Here is a 15,763-nt window from a genome sequence, read left to right as displayed (position 1 = left end):
AGGATTCGGTACGATGCGTTTATAATTCGAACACAGATTAAAAAAATATGCATACTGAACATAAACCAATTGTAGTCATTTATATGAATAATATGATCAATTTCAAATAAATTATAGCTTATATATAAACTTTAATTCATACAATAACATTATATCCATATTTTCATACTAATGTTATAAATTCAAAATTGTGTCTTACTGTCTGTTGCCTTTTCACGTCTAAACTGAACAGTTCTGGATGTACACGAGGTTGCAGGTAAGAGCTAGTATTAATATAAGGTTGGAATTCCCGGAAAGGAAAATAATTAGTAAAGTAGGTATTGAAGAAGCCCAGATTGTGAAAACTTGGCGTAAAAACATACTTTACATTGCAAATTTTCGAAATATGTAATCTCGTGACAATATCGAATTATTGGAATTATATATAAGATTATTGGTTATAGATACTGGCATCGCATATGGAAGTGCGTTGCAAATGTCACGGTCTCTCAGGAAGTTGCCAGCTCCGGACGTGTTGGAGAGCTACTCCAGATTTCAGGATTGTAGCTTCTACTATCAAGCGGCAATATCGAAAGGTAAGCATCTAAAAATATTGAAATCATAGACCGTCTCGGTGATCTAGTGGTTTAGAACACCGCTTTACTTCCAAAGGTTGCGGGTTCGATTCCTCGCAAAGCACAAACATTTGTATTTATGAGTATGATTGTTTATATCGATCTGGATATTTTCTAAGTATATCATTACATGCATTAAAAAATCTAAGTATTCTATCAGTCATAACACTCATAACACAAGCTCTGCTTAGCTTGGAACTAAATGGTGTTATGTGTATTGTCTAATATTATTATTATACAATATTTTAGGAATGCCCACCCAAGTTATAGTGGCAAACTCAACTTCCCTACATATAACATTACAAAAGCAATAACTTAGTCTGTTACGTGTAAGCGTAACAGCTAACGGCTAAACTACTGAACCGGTTTAAATGAAATTTAGTCCATAACCTGAGAGAGGACAAAGACCTACTTCTTAATGTGATAAAAGAGTTGTAAGGTTTCAAAAGTGGAGATGATGAGCATCATCTATGTCACACCTCGGCATCTGCAGCCTGTGGTATTCTTCATGCGTTGCCATCCCGGAGAACAAAGGAGTCATGCCTCCATATCCTGTAATTTCACCGCCATACCTCTTCAACCGAAGCAACTCACAAAATAAGCTGCTTGACAGTTGATACTGATGAGGCAAACGTGTCCCCTCGAACGACTTTCTACGATATCAACCACGGTACCTTTGTATAGAAAAGAATATTTTTAAACTTGCCTTTTTTAACATGTTAATATATATCCTAATAGTTAGAGGTTTATGTTTAATATGTAGACTATAATTTCTGTACCTAAGATTGATACCCAAAGTTTGCATTTCGTTTACCATAAAAGATACATTGGTGCGTAATATATCAAAATTTATAATTTACCAAATGAGTTTTGCCTCTAGGCTCTAATGGTGGCGCAAGAGGGACTAAATAAAGGAATGATGGTGCTAAAAGGCAGACCACGAGGGCGAAGACGGAGTAAGGCGCGCCCAGCACCAAAGTCAAGTCTGTTGTTCTTTGAGAAGTAAGTCTTCTTATCTAATATATAAAATTCTCGTGTCACAGATTTAGTATTTATACGAAATTATTAGTTTATACAAAAAGGCTTGACCGATTTTGGTTAAGGGTGGCTCACCGCAAAAATATTTTTTTCATTTTTTCGACAATAGTTTTTTTTATTTTTTATTAATTATTTATGCACATACCTACATATTACGTAGTATATTTTCCAGCAGATATTATTATGTTCAGTTTATTTGTACAATAATAATAATAATGACACTAAGCACTGTTTGTACATGGACGATATATGAAAAAAACTAGTGAACCAATGATCTTTAGAATATTTGTCTGTTGCACACAAACAGACAAATATTGGCTCAAAATGGTTCAAGAAATGGCTTATTCGATTGGGATTCGGTTTTCACTAAAGTTATTTACGATTTACTTGAATTTTTGTGTTTGTTGTATTTCAATTAGTTTCCATACTAAAATGTTAAACGAGTACGAAGTCGCTAGCTTAACTAGTATTTTGATAAATTTTATTTTGACTATCGTTCGATGTAATATAATCTATATACCTATAGCTATATCTACATCTATGCTAGTGTTAATAGGCAATAGACAATTGAATTAATCAAGTTGATATTAGATACAACATCCTACGATTTCTATGTCGATGGTGACATTATATAAAATAGAATACAATATCATCTATATATAAAAAAAATAAGTCCCTTCCCTTGAAAACTTTCACCAGATCTCCAAGTTTCTGCGAAGCTGACCCCAGAACCGATTCAGCAGGAACATCAGGTCGGATTTGCCGTATTGGCAGAACATCTCGTACGGGTTCCTGTGACCTCCTGTGCTGTGGTCGAGGCCATGCCTTGATCAGGAAGTCCAGCATAAAGCCATGCAACTGTACTTTTCACTGGTGCTGCCGAGTAGACTGCCAAAGGTGTAGAGATGATAAGTGGATCGCGATTTGTAAGTGATCACACAATAATTTAAGAAGCACGCAAATTTAATAAGAAACTCTATTAACACAAACATTAGGAAATATATTAATAGGTACAGTTAATGCGGTTTTAACACGAATAATTTTGTAGTAAATAAATAATAATAGGTCTTTCATTGGACAATCAAAAACCGCTGGCACCTCGTGACCACGGCTAGGTAACCTAGTCGAAAATTATATTTACTATAAAATTATTCATGTTAAGATTCTATTAACCAATCTAATAATGTGTACTAAAACGACAGTTTGAAAATACGACAGTATTGGAAAATAGACTCTAAGATTTTCATATTAAAGTCGACTTCTCAAAATTTGAAAATTATTAAGTAATTGCAATTTAGTATTAAATAAGTATAAATGCTACAGGTCTAACTAATGTAACAACATAGCTCCCCTATGAATAAAAAGTTGTAACTTAGGGAAGGGTTTCTATCTATTGGAATATTATAGCTAAATTAAAACCAACTACTAAAATTTATCGTTCTATTAATAATACCTGATGGTCTACCCTTAAAACCAATTCAAATCGATCGATATTGGATTTTTTTCATTATAAAACATGACAGACACAAATATAAAATCAGGTGGCATAACATTAATATAGATAAAACAAAGCCACTGTCGGCGTCTCTTACTTGAGTTCAAAGGTAAACCGAACAGTCGTTTCACCTTTGAAATCACGTAAGACATTTTTATACAGATTTTATACGAGTTTTCATGTATACAGTACATATAATATTATACATATAAATAACCCGGGAACAATCGGAACGGGCCACTAGTTTTAATATACTCGTGAATAAAAAAGACAAGGCTTTAACGTTTCTTCATATGGTATTTACCAAAAATGCCGAAGTTAGAGTAATTAAGTTAATTGTTTTAATTATTGTAACATTTCCACACCGATCATTCCTTTTATTGTTTATTGTTGACTGATTAAAAATTAAAGTATGTAATGAAATACTCAATTCCTTCTTTTATTTAATTTGAGTTAAATGTACATAGGTACGTCAGTAAATATGATATTACTTACAAGGCTGAAATTACTGATACAATTGTTAAGTGCAAATTTTAAAGACTTACCTATTCTCTTTTTTCCATGTCAGTTCATGCAAATAATAAACACAAATTTATTTAATAACTGAAATAGAAATAATTTGGCAAACTTTGGTTGATAATAAGAAAATTCCGTTACTATGATCCATAGATTAAAAACAACATTCCTATACATTCCATTTTACCATTTTTAAGTGTCCATAGTACCTAACTAACATATATGAAATAAAATATAAAATAAGTGACCATTATTAATGACAATCAGTATTAAATTTAGGCAAAAATGTACATTGTAACCTAGTATTTAAATCAATCATTCCATAAAATGTAAATATTTCATTAACTACCAATTTAGGTAGGTAGGTACATTTCCAGTTCGTGATATTTATTGACTTTGCTATTTATTGTTAGTATTAAGACCAATTTGTAACGAATTTTTATTTTTATTGAAATAAAATAGTGAATAATAAATATTAAAAACAGTGTTTTATTCTCTTTGTACTTACAATAATCTATGGGTGTTCGTACACTTTTGTGAATAAAATAAATATCAAAACCCATTAAAAAAAGAGAAAATATCGCGTAACATTCAAACAAAAAATATATACAAATACCTAAAAAGCAGGAGATTCTATGTCTGTTGAAAGGCAACAAAACAAACGGAACCATTCTCCCGTCAAAGATCATCAAGAGCGTACTTGAACAGAAGTGACATCTCAATGAGTTTTCTCACCAATTATCTTGTTACTTCCAGTTAATTTGTACACTCGACTCAAGGGTATCAAGAGGTCCCTTTGTTGTGCTTCGACGCGCTGATGTATCTGCTTACATTATATCTGTTTACGTATAGCTATTGATACTTTTTTTTAATAACTTGAGTAGGTACGTATTATTAATGTTGACAATAAAAACTATCCCAACACAATTGTGTTAGATATTTTTAATGTTTAGAGTTTATGATGAGTAATTCCGAATCTATTTAGGATTTTCATATAGACTCTCCATATGAATCGAAACAAGAAGTGACGCACTGAATTGACTTACTGCTTCTTCTGAAATTAGTTTTAAATCCAGATCCAGTCTAGGAACTGGGACTTTTGCTATAAAAGGACGCTACATTAGCTTCCTCTTAGCTACCACGATGGCCAAGTCATCATCATCATCATCATCAGCCCACTGCAGTCCACTGCTGGTAATAGGCCTCTCCTAAGATACGCCACTGGGCACGATTTTCAGCCCTTCTCTTCCAGTTTTTACCCGCAACCCTACGGATGTCGTCGCTCCACCTAGCTGCGGGGTGTCCTACACTACGTTTGTCAATTCGCGGTCTCTACTCTAGAACACGCCTACTCCAGCGAGCATCGGTTCTGCGACAGATATGACCAGCCCACTGGCACTTCAACTTGCAAATACGAATAGCTATGTCGGTGACCCTAGTTCTCTGGCGAATGACTTCGTTACGGATTTGATCCCTCAGAGAAACTCCAAGCATAGCCCTTTCCATAGCTCGTTGAGCGACATTGAGTTGGTGGACCAGTCGTACCGTCAGTGTCCATTTGCACCGCCTACAGTTTCTCTGCACAACCTGTGGTTGACTGGTAGAAAATGCCGTAAGGCGTTAAGTCCGCCATATGTACTTTTACCTTGGTATTTTGTGCATTGCAGTTATATAAATAAATAAATATGAATATTTAATATATTGAGTATACCTAATTATAATAATTACTGTATCCTATAATCATTGTCTACAATCTTCTACTTATAAAATGACCATCTAACGAATATTCTATATCAGTTGATCCATATGTGTATCAATTGACGTACCACTTTCTGTCGACAAGCATGACGGAACCTATTTAGTTTTAAAATCGATTCGACTCGCTATCACCACATTTCTATAAACTAAAAGTTCCAGAAATTTTGCATTCAATAATATGGCCAACCAAGCGGATGTAAGCGGAACATTTATTTATATCCTGTACAATATAAAATTCGGGTACTAACGGATCTATTGTGTTTGTATACATGTCAATGAGTGAGGTACGTAATCCTGTCGAAAGATCTCAATCTTCATTCAGAACAAAATGGAAAGAATTGGTGTAAAACAAAATTTGAAGAGACGAATAACAGACACTTTATTTTCTTACATACATCCTCTTCTATCTTTATAAAATAGACAAGGAATACTATAGTTGATCGATCGCCTATTTATGCAATAATGTACTCTTTACTCTATTACACTGTTGGAGTAACGTGTTTCGATGGAAGTACAGATATATTTATTTGTGTGTTTATTCAAATAAATGTATCGGTTAGACTAACGGGATTCTATGTATAGGTATAATATTTAGTTTTATTTATGACTGTTTATTCATATCTAATGCATTTCCCAATCAATATTAAAATGATTTTCACAATTTAACTATAATTTCTGTGCGTATATTCTGAAAATGGGGTAATTAGGACGTTACCTTTCATAACCGATAGGATTTTATCCGATACGCATTAGCAGGTATGATAAAAAATATTACAATTAATTTATTAAACAAAACATATCTACAAGTATTAATTGAAGCATATTTAATTATAAGTGTACCTATACGATTCCGCAAGGTTGTAGAGTATTATGATTTAATACTGTTACGTAGGATTAGTGTCGTTCCTAATTCCTGAAGCCCCAGTAGTTGTGAAGGCTCTATGTGGTAAAAGTCACTCGCCCTCGGACCGCGAGAGCGGCGTAGTCGTACAGTGTAGTAGTGTAAAATAGTAAGTAAATTCTTATTTTCTTTTACTATTGCAACTAAATATGAATATATAAAAAATAAATTAGAATATTCTCTTATCAGAGCATTTAATAAACAGAAACTAATAATAATTTAAATTTCGAACGTGTACTAAAGTTAATTAATGTAATACCTATTTGTATGTAGTTTGTTCAGGCTGTTCAAAGTTGCTACCTAAATCTATAATTAGGTACATAACAATTTATACACACTACATACTGTACAATACTAATACTGTAACGTCTACCAGAATCATTTTCCGATAGAATAGAAACTGTAGAATAGAATAGAATAGAAAATCCTTTATTGAAATAAACTTAATTTAAACACTTTTGAATAGTTATAATATTTTTATAATCTACCGCCGAATTCTTTTATAAAATTTTAAAATGTATTTACAACTAGATCTCTAATAAATAAAGTAATTCATTGTTATTTAATATAGTTATTATTTTATTGGGACTCAAGTCGGTGACGAAATATAACCTAACAAGATGAAGGAGGGTCTTAACATTTCCACTCTTCCAAATCCATTGCAACGATATGAGCTTGGTACAAAACTTGGGTCTGGAATCTTTGGTGAAGTATACAAAGCAATTGATACACAAGCTGCTGGAAAAACTGTTGCTGTTAAAGTCCAAATTAATACAGACGATAACGAAAATCACATACAAGAAGAATATAAGATTCTAAGAGATTTTACTAAACACCCTAATGTAATAGATTTCTATGGAGTATTCTGTGAGAGGTCAGAAGATGTTAAGAAAATATGGTTTGTTTTGGAGGTATTTATAAACTTTCTGTACTAAAATTTTATTTAAAAAAAATTATTTACTATTGACTATGAAGGTTGTTTTTCATAAAGAAGTAATTACTAATAAAACGTACATCACCAACAGTTTTCAATTACTTTTCAAGCCAAATTGATAATGGACTGGTTGTTTTCTAAAGTGAAGGTTGAGAATTGGCAAACCGTAAATAAATATATATAATATAGAAAGACGACCTGGACTGCTCAGGGTAATCAATAATGGAACAGATTATTATTTTACTATAGGTACTTGACAATTACTAAATATTCCCTTAGGATTACAAGATCTATTACAAATTATGATATTGTGTTTACATAGAAAAATTAGCTAAATACCTACCATCTGTTATAATAGTGGTGAGTATACAACAAATAATTTATGTTCTAGTTGTGCGAATGCGGATCTGTTATCGACATTGTCAGAAAGCTACTTGCGGTTGACAGAAAAATGTCCGAGGAGCACATCGCATATATCCTGAAATATACAATCAAGGTAAGTCCATATTCGACTGACTATAAACATGTCTCTCGTCACATTCGAGTCGAGATGGCTGTTTATAAAACAAAGGGAATGCCAGTCCACCTTTCAACGGCTGAATCAATTGGTGGGTACTTTGAATGCAAACTCAATTGTTCTCGTATCCGTGTTCGAGCGATTTCTGACCGTCGCGTGACGTCGAATAAAATATTACCCTCCGAATGTCCCCGTACGAAATACTATCTAGGGCCATTACTTAAAATGCACGCCGCTTTATTTGACGTGATTCGCGACGGAACAGTCGAACTTGTCGATGCGAATGTCTGCACGCACCCGACAACACCATGATGACCCCCCATCGCGGCGCATCGCTCAATTATCGTAAATAATGCTCGCGCACACAAGATATACGGATCTGTGGCGCAGTAGCCAATGATCCCTCGGACTCCCACGCAACAATTTAAATTCTTCCTTAAGGTTATCAATATTGAGTTCCTAATCGAAAATGAGTATTGGTCCTTTAGACTTTAAATGTAAAGGTAAACGATAAATGAGTATTATCTTTATGCGAACCACTTGCCTCACAATACCAGTGCTCTGTCCTTTTCGTTCGGCAGATCTTCTACGCATATCTATCGATGTTAAAACTCGTAAGATATATAATCGAAACCTTGTGGCCTGGAAAATATATTTATCGATATTGAAATGCACATCCGTTGTAAGAACTTAAGTTACGCAAACATCACTAGAACTACATGGATATATATTTTAAATGCTTTTACAAATTTTTAAATATGTTTTCTACCGAAAACTCCTCAAAATTAGTTAGTTATCCACTTTTATAATTATTTTAAGAAGTAGTTAGAATTACTATTTGTTTTATTTTCCTCATATTTTATTACAATGGGCAATCAGTTTTAACACATTTTAAATATATCATTCTACTTGTGGATCTTATTGGATCGCATGTGAATTCTTAGTGATTACCATTCCCTATTATTTCAACTTCTTATGAATATTTTCAAATGTGTAAGTATGTATGTATACGATTCTAGATATTTCATATTACATCATATGGATAATGTATTAGGTAGTAAGTTCTAAAGTTTTATATTTTATTTAAATGTAGAATAGAGTATTAACATTAATATGTTTATCGACATCTATCAACACAACCCTAAAGCGAAACGATCATAATGAACGCATTAAACACACTGATAAATCAGACAGTAGAGACTCGGACAGACCGCCTGTGACAGTACAGAATCCGATACGTATGCAAATAATCCCAATGAATCTCTCGGGCGTGGACCTCATGACTGACACTGACGTTCCTATCGCTGAACTGTCTTAAACATTCGATGTGAGGGACAGCACACTTCATTCATTAAGGGTGGCCTCTCCATCACTATTGTCAAACACGTGCTGATTCCAGCAATTGATTCTTCATTTCCAGGCGGTCGTTTATTTACACGAGAACAAAGTGATACATCGGAATATTAGATGCAGTAATATTTTAATCACTAGAGATGGAGAAGTGAAACTTTCGGATTTTGGTCTGTCATGTAAATTAAATGGAACGCTTGGAAAACGTAATACAAACATTGGATCTCCAAGCTGGATGGCCCCTGAAGTCGTGACGTGTATTGGAGGTTATGGGAATAGAGCCGATGTGTGGGCTCTAGGTATAACTACAATTGAAATGGCAGATGGCAAAGGTCCTTTTCAAGAAATGCACCCTACCAGGGCTTTATTTCAGATTGTCAGAAATCCACCACCTAATCTATCAAAACCAGCTATGTGGTCCAATGACCTCAATGATTTTATTACAGAGTGAGTAATAATGAATTGAATGAATTTGTAGATGTTTAAAATGTAGGATATGGGATGGTAATTTAAATGTATAGATTAATTTCAGATGTTTAGAAAAAAACCCTGAACATCGACCATATATGATGGAATTAGTAGAGCATCCATTCATAAAATCTGTACCGGAAAATGATTATCACGTATGTATAAATTCAAAAATACTATCCGTCTAAATCGTATGAAAAATGATATATCTACCTAATTACTTAATAATAGTAATGAATAAGTTTGCATTGAAAAAAACTTTTAATAAATACCACACAACAAATAATTTGTAAAATACAGGCACGAGTTGATACGTAGACACATTACTACTTTATCATACTGATATTATTGAGATTTAAAAATATTTTTAAAAAATCGATATTTTGAGAGAATTTAAGTCATCACGTTTTAGGAATTAATTAAATTAAATTCTTATAAATATACTCATATTTTAGCTATCAATGGAATTAAAATTTTTAGCAAAAGACTTAAAAGAAATAGAAGCCCCAAATAAGCCGCTGGAAAGAATAATAAAAAACGGGGTTTTAATAACCGAAGGTTCTCAAAATCCAGAAATTATGCAAGTGGAAGATTTGGCAGCATTAGAAAATTTAACTGAAGATAATTTACTAGTTGAATTGCAAACTAAATTAGCAAAAGGTTTCTTTACATCTTTTGTTGGAGATATTCTTCTCATACTCAATCCTAACACATGTGATGATATTTACAATGAAAGTGTATGTATTAAACAAACAAGTAATATTAATTATCTACATTAATATTGTTCTAAGATACATAAATTATATTCAAATACTTAATTTCAGTATCACAAAAAGTATGAATGTAAAAGCAGATCTGACAACAAGCCGCATATATTCGCAGTAGCCGATAGTGCATATCAATATGCCTTGCACCACAATGAACCTCAGCACATAGTATTTACTGGAGAAAGCAAATCAGGCAAAACAACAAATATGATTCACGCATTATCACACTTAACCTATTTAGGTGCTATGAAAAATAATACAGCCGAAAGAGTACAGAAAGCTACAAAAATTATTCAAGCTGCGATTACTGCCTCTACACCTATAAACACACATTCTACCAGAGCAATTTTTCAAATACAAGTGACATATGGAAGTTCAGGAAAACTTAGCGGTGCTATTTTTTGGCTTTATCAATTAGAAAAGTGGCGTGTATCATCTACTGATATGTAACTACTATTATTAAGTTTTATATAAAATATCATGTAAAACAAATTAGAAACTACAATCCAGTAATTTTACTTTTTCCAGGAGTCAGGCAAATTTCAATCTATTATATTATTTCTACGACGCAATGGAAACAGCAAATAGGTTAGAAGAATTTAGTTTGGAGAAAAATAGAAAACATAGGTACTTAAGAATACCAGAAGAATTGGCGAAACCGACGATTAGCGTAAGAGAAAGTCCTGATCAAAACTCAGAAAATTATAAAGAATTTATAGAAAACTTGAAAATATTAGATTGGGAGGAACTAGATATCAACTTTCTTCAAACAGTAATAGCTGCGATTCTTGTTCTCGGTAATGTGAAATTTAAAGATGATAAAAATGGTTCCGCTGAAATAGAAAATCCTGAAGAAGCTAAAAAAGTTGCTAAATTGTTATGTCTTGAAGAAGCAAAATTCCTGTGGGCCCTTCTTAACTATTGTTTAGTTGAAAATGGGACGGCGGTAAAAAGAAAACATTCTACTGATGAAGCGAGAGATGCAAGGGATACTTTAGCTAGCGCTTTATATAAAAGACTAATCGATTGGATGTTTAATTTGATAAATTCGAAATTGTCATTTATGAGATCAGTTTTGTAAGTAATTTTTAAAAATAATTTATCGACTTATGTAAGTTAGATATGCCCAATATATAATATTGAATATTTTCTTGCAGTGGAGACAAATATTCTGTCAGTTTGTTAGACATGTTTGGCTTCGAATGTTTTCATAGAAACCGATTAGAACAGCTAATAGTCAATACTACAAACGAACAAATGCAATTTCTGTACAATCAAAGAATATTTGCATGGGAAATGCAAGAGGCAGCAGATGATGAAGTTACTACGGCTTCCTTACAGTTTTATGATAACAAAAATTCCGTTGATCAACTTATGAGTAGACCAATGGGTCTATTTTATATTCTGGATGAAGCTAGTCAAATAGGAAGTGGACAGGAATACATTATGAGTTCGTATTTTTTTACCTACTTGTATGTTTCTCAAAGATTATAAAAACCAATAAATAATTGATTTTATAAGTAAGACAATATACGTATAGTATATTCTACTTTATATGATAAATATTTTATTGTACTATTATTTCAAATGTTTTGTTAATGATTGAACTCTTTAAATATTTTGTTTGGATTTACATAGGTAAAATAAGAACAACATGCAAAGGACCCTACATAAGATTATCTGGAAGCCACGAATTTAGTGTAGCTCATTACACAGGCAAAGTAAATTACGACGCCCGAGAAATGGCTGACAAAAACAAAGATTTCTTGCCCCCCGAAATGATAGAAACTATGAGAGCTTCGACAAATACCACAGTGCAACAGTTATTCAAAAACAAATTAACTAAAACTGGTAATCTGACAATGTCGCCGAACCAACCAAAAGTAACAGTAGTGAGGTCGAAATCAGAGAAAGAAATAGAGAATACAAAAGCAAGAGTAAGTTTATAAACATATTCCTAACTTTTGTAGTTGTAGCTATTATTAGTTAACGTTATCTTAATATCTTCCAGAAATATAACACAGTATCAAGAGGTCAATTTTCACAAGTGCACAGAATGAGAACAGCAGCCGCAACATATCGTGCATGCAGCTTAGAAATCCTCAAACAATTGTCTATAGGTCCTGGTAGTGGAGGAACACACTATGTGAGATGTATCAGAACCGACCTTAATGGCAACCCAAGAGGATTTCAGACAGAGGTCGTTAAACAACAATTAAGAGCTTTAGCAGTTTTGGACACCGCTAAGGCTCGTCAAAGTGGATTTCCTTGTCGAATACCATTTGCCGAATTTATTCGCCGGTAAATTATAAAAAAATACTATCAAATACTAAAAGAGTTTCCTGTTCCTTTTTTATTGAGTAAATATTGAACTAACGATTTGCTCCTTACTAGAATGATGGTCTTAATTAACTTTTAATAATTATATATATTTTTTTAATATAATAACAACTTTATTAATAATAAGTACCTATTCGAAATCATTAGCAAAATCTTCATCACTTTCAGGTATCGGTTCTTAGCTTTTGATTTTGATGAGACTGTAGAAGAAACTAAGGATAATTGTAGACTATTATTAATTCGGCTGAAGATGGAAGGTTGGGTATTGGGAAAAACTAAAGTATTCCTTAAATATTACAACGAAGAATTCTTATCAAGGTAATGTTATTCTTTACGTATCTAATATTACATATAGTAGTAGATGTGTATAGTAGATATGTCTCTGCAATCAATAAAACAATACAAAAATGTAATCAATTTACATTAACAGGTTATATGAAACACAAGTCAAGAAGATCATAAAAGTGCAATGCATGATGCGAGCATATTTGGCTAGAAGGAACGCTATAAAGAGTAAAGCCAAAATAATACACAGTAAGTACATTAATATTTAAAGAACATTTGAGGTTTACTATACAAATAAATCAGCTATAATAAAAGTGGGTTCGATTCCGCGCTCTGTGCAGATTTGTATTCTTGAGTGCGATTATTTGTATTGATTGTATTTCCAAAAATACCTATGTATTAAAATATTATATCAGTTTTCTAGTTCCTATTACACAAGCTCTGCTTAGCTCGGCACTAGATTGGAATATGTGTATTGTACTTGTTGTTATTATTCAATACCTGTAGGTATATCCCTAATATGCACCTGGTATTGAATATACCAATAATAAATTTCAACTAATTACTTTCCAGTAAAAGAAATAAAGAAACAACAGTCTTTGAACGTATCGCAAGATGAAGCTGCACTGTTAATACAGAAAGGTATTTATGAACTTAAGTTTTATTTGCATCCTTAAAATAAAAACTATTCTTCATAGACAAATCAATCAGATCAATCTTATCATATTAAGAATAATTATTCTTATATTGCACCTCCTGGAGACCGATATTATGACTACAATCATAGTGTCCGTTAGTACTTTTAATACCTTGGAAACGAAATTTAATCCACGTCGCTGTTGATAAAAAAAAGATTATTGAGTTTACTTATATAAATAGTTTTTATGTATCTCCTTTATTTTTAGCATATCGTGGTTATATAGTACGAAAGGCGTACGGTCCGCTTATCAACAAAAGCACGGGCCAGATAGATGAAGAAACAGCTACATTCCTCAAAAGGTACGCCATGAAGTGGAAAAGCCGGTCTATATTTCAAGTTCTACTGCAGTACAGAGCTGTTCGTTATCAGGACTTAGTACACTTTTCGCAACAGGTAACAAAAAAGAGCATATTAATAAATAAAAGCCACACGATCACACTAAAGATGTCACAGAATAAATGCGATGAAGGGATGCAATTTGTCACCGCTCCTTTACCTATTTCAAAAATTTCATTAAGGGCAGCCACCCTACGGATACCCAACACACTAATGTGTAAAAGGAAACATCAAACTCATGAAGAGAAGTGAACCCAAGTCACTACTTTGGACTTATTAATTCTGGTGATATTACATAAATTGTCCAATACTTAAATGATCCTGTTATATGTATAGATTATATAGACTCTGTATTATGATAAACCTCACAAGCATGAGACCCTACCTATAATAATGTGTTCTAATTTACATGCAGGTGCATATCTACAACCAAGCTGTATTAGAAGCACTCCTAACAACTAGCACCTCAGTACTTTTAGACAGAGTTGATCCGCAAGCAAAAGAATGTGACTTTCTTGGGTCTGGACCACAGACAGTCTGGAAACTTCCATTTCGTATAGATCAACTGCAGTATTATGATACGTCATATATGTGCGATCCCTGCGCTAAATCCACGTAAGTAGTGTGTGTTAGACTAAAATAGAAGTTTAGTCATGAAATCTATTGTTTTTAAAACGTCCTATATACTTAATTTACGATTTTACAATTATCTATACAGTAGGTACAGACTACTTAGGTACTGTTAATTATTAATCTAAGTATAGGACAATTTAATTTTCTTTTAATAATCAAATTAATTTGCTTAATAAAAAGTCGAGAGAGGTCTAGAACTTTTATTTTCATATGTGAAATATTCAATATTCATCAGGACGTTGTAATTATTTCTCATTATAGTGACACATTTGCCAGTCAATACGATTCAGACCACGAACAGTGGGACGAACCGTTGAAACGTCGATTTAGTACAACACAAACAGAGGCCACTGTGGTATCGACTAGTACACAGACGCTTATGACCGTGCCATTCTGCAGAGACCCCACGCAACCTGTGCCAACGTTACCACCCGAACCAGTTAAAACTTCAACTATTACTAAACAATTAAGTAAAGATGGTCAAAATATCCGACCCACTGTATACAAAAAGAAATCTGCCCAATCTACTCAAGCTTACTACCAGCCGCCTGAACCCTGGGTGAAACCGCGCGATGACACTAATATACTAGAAGATAGCGTTCCAAAACTAAGGAAAACAAATTATAGTAGAAGCTTATATGGCATTGATGGTCCAAACTTGCAAAACCCAATTAAAGAGTTGCAATCGTTAGCAAAATCGACGAGTGATATGACCGGCGATGACCCACCGTTTAATTTCCAAGCGATGTTAAAAAAGACACCACGAAACAGAGCATCTATGAAGAGGTCTGGTGAAACAGATAATGGTATATTAGAAGATAGAACAGGCAAAGGTGTTATTGTGCGTGGTAAGGTTTCCTCTGGTAAAGTAACACCGGTTAGTGGCAAAGCCAGCCCAGCTCCGCCGCCCCCGCGTAATGCAAGCAAGGAATTGTTGAGGAAAGATTCAAAAGATGTAATAATGTCAGCACTAAATAAAGATACCAAGACGGATCTAATTTGCACTTTTGTTGACAACAACTTACAAATAGTTCAACTAGCCCCAGGAATCACCGTTGAAGGAAACGTTACTGATTTATAAAATAAAAATATAATTTCGTAAAAAATATAT

The 15,763-nt window shown here is 33.2% G+C and overlaps 2 protein-coding genes across 2 annotated transcripts in view; both read left to right on the top strand.

Annotated features, from left to right (window-relative positions):
* LOC131852619 (protein Wnt-10a) overlaps nucleotides 1-4,081 on the top strand; it is a 36,557-nt gene extending 32,476 nt beyond the window's left edge. Inside the window, exons 4-6 of the mRNA XM_059203312.1 lie at nucleotides 444-575; nucleotides 1,495-1,616; nucleotides 2,352-4,081. Coding sequence (XP_059059295.1) covers nucleotides 444-575; nucleotides 1,495-1,616; nucleotides 2,352-2,586 — 489 coding nt within the window. The 3' untranslated portion in view covers nucleotides 2,587-4,081. The remainder of the gene's footprint in view (nucleotides 1-443; nucleotides 576-1,494; nucleotides 1,617-2,351) is intronic.
* Nucleotides 4,082-6,942: 2,861 nt separating this feature from the next.
* LOC131852651 (neither inactivation nor afterpotential protein C) lies at nucleotides 6,943-15,733 on the top strand. Its single transcript, XM_059203350.1, has 16 exons — nucleotides 6,943-7,233; nucleotides 7,648-7,752; nucleotides 9,194-9,570; nucleotides 9,656-9,746; nucleotides 10,047-10,328; nucleotides 10,416-10,804; nucleotides 10,887-11,435; nucleotides 11,516-11,808; nucleotides 11,997-12,295; nucleotides 12,370-12,659; nucleotides 12,867-13,016; nucleotides 13,129-13,232; nucleotides 13,557-13,625; nucleotides 13,889-14,076; nucleotides 14,435-14,634; nucleotides 14,914-15,733. The coding sequence occupies exons 1-16, from the start codon at nucleotides 6,943-6,945 to the stop codon at nucleotides 15,731-15,733; spliced, it is 4,497 nt and encodes a 1,498-aa protein (XP_059059333.1).
* Nucleotides 15,734-15,763: the final 30 nt, after the last annotated feature.

Source organism: Achroia grisella, unplaced genomic scaffold (assembly GCF_030625045.1).
Source record: "Achroia grisella isolate CSIRO2021 unplaced genomic scaffold, CSIRO_AGI_Agris_v1 utg856, whole genome shotgun sequence".
NCBI lineage: Eukaryota > Metazoa > Arthropoda > Insecta > Lepidoptera > Pyralidae > Achroia > Achroia grisella.
This window is presented reverse-complemented; position numbering and strand designations above follow the sequence as displayed.

Excerpts from the sequence above, each read along its gene's own strand:
- LOC131852651 (XM_059203350.1), top strand. The coding sequence starts at position 6,943 with ATGAAGGAGGGTCTTAACATTTCCACTCTTCCAAATCCATTGCAACGA. Across the intron at positions 10,329-10,415 it reads ATGATATTTACAATGAAAGT|TATCACAAAAAGTATGAATG; the intron begins GTATGTATTAAA and ends ACTTAATTTCAG. Across the intron at positions 10,805-10,886 it reads CGTGTATCATCTACTGATAT|GAGTCAGGCAAATTTCAATC; the intron begins GTAACTACTATT and ends TACTTTTTCCAG.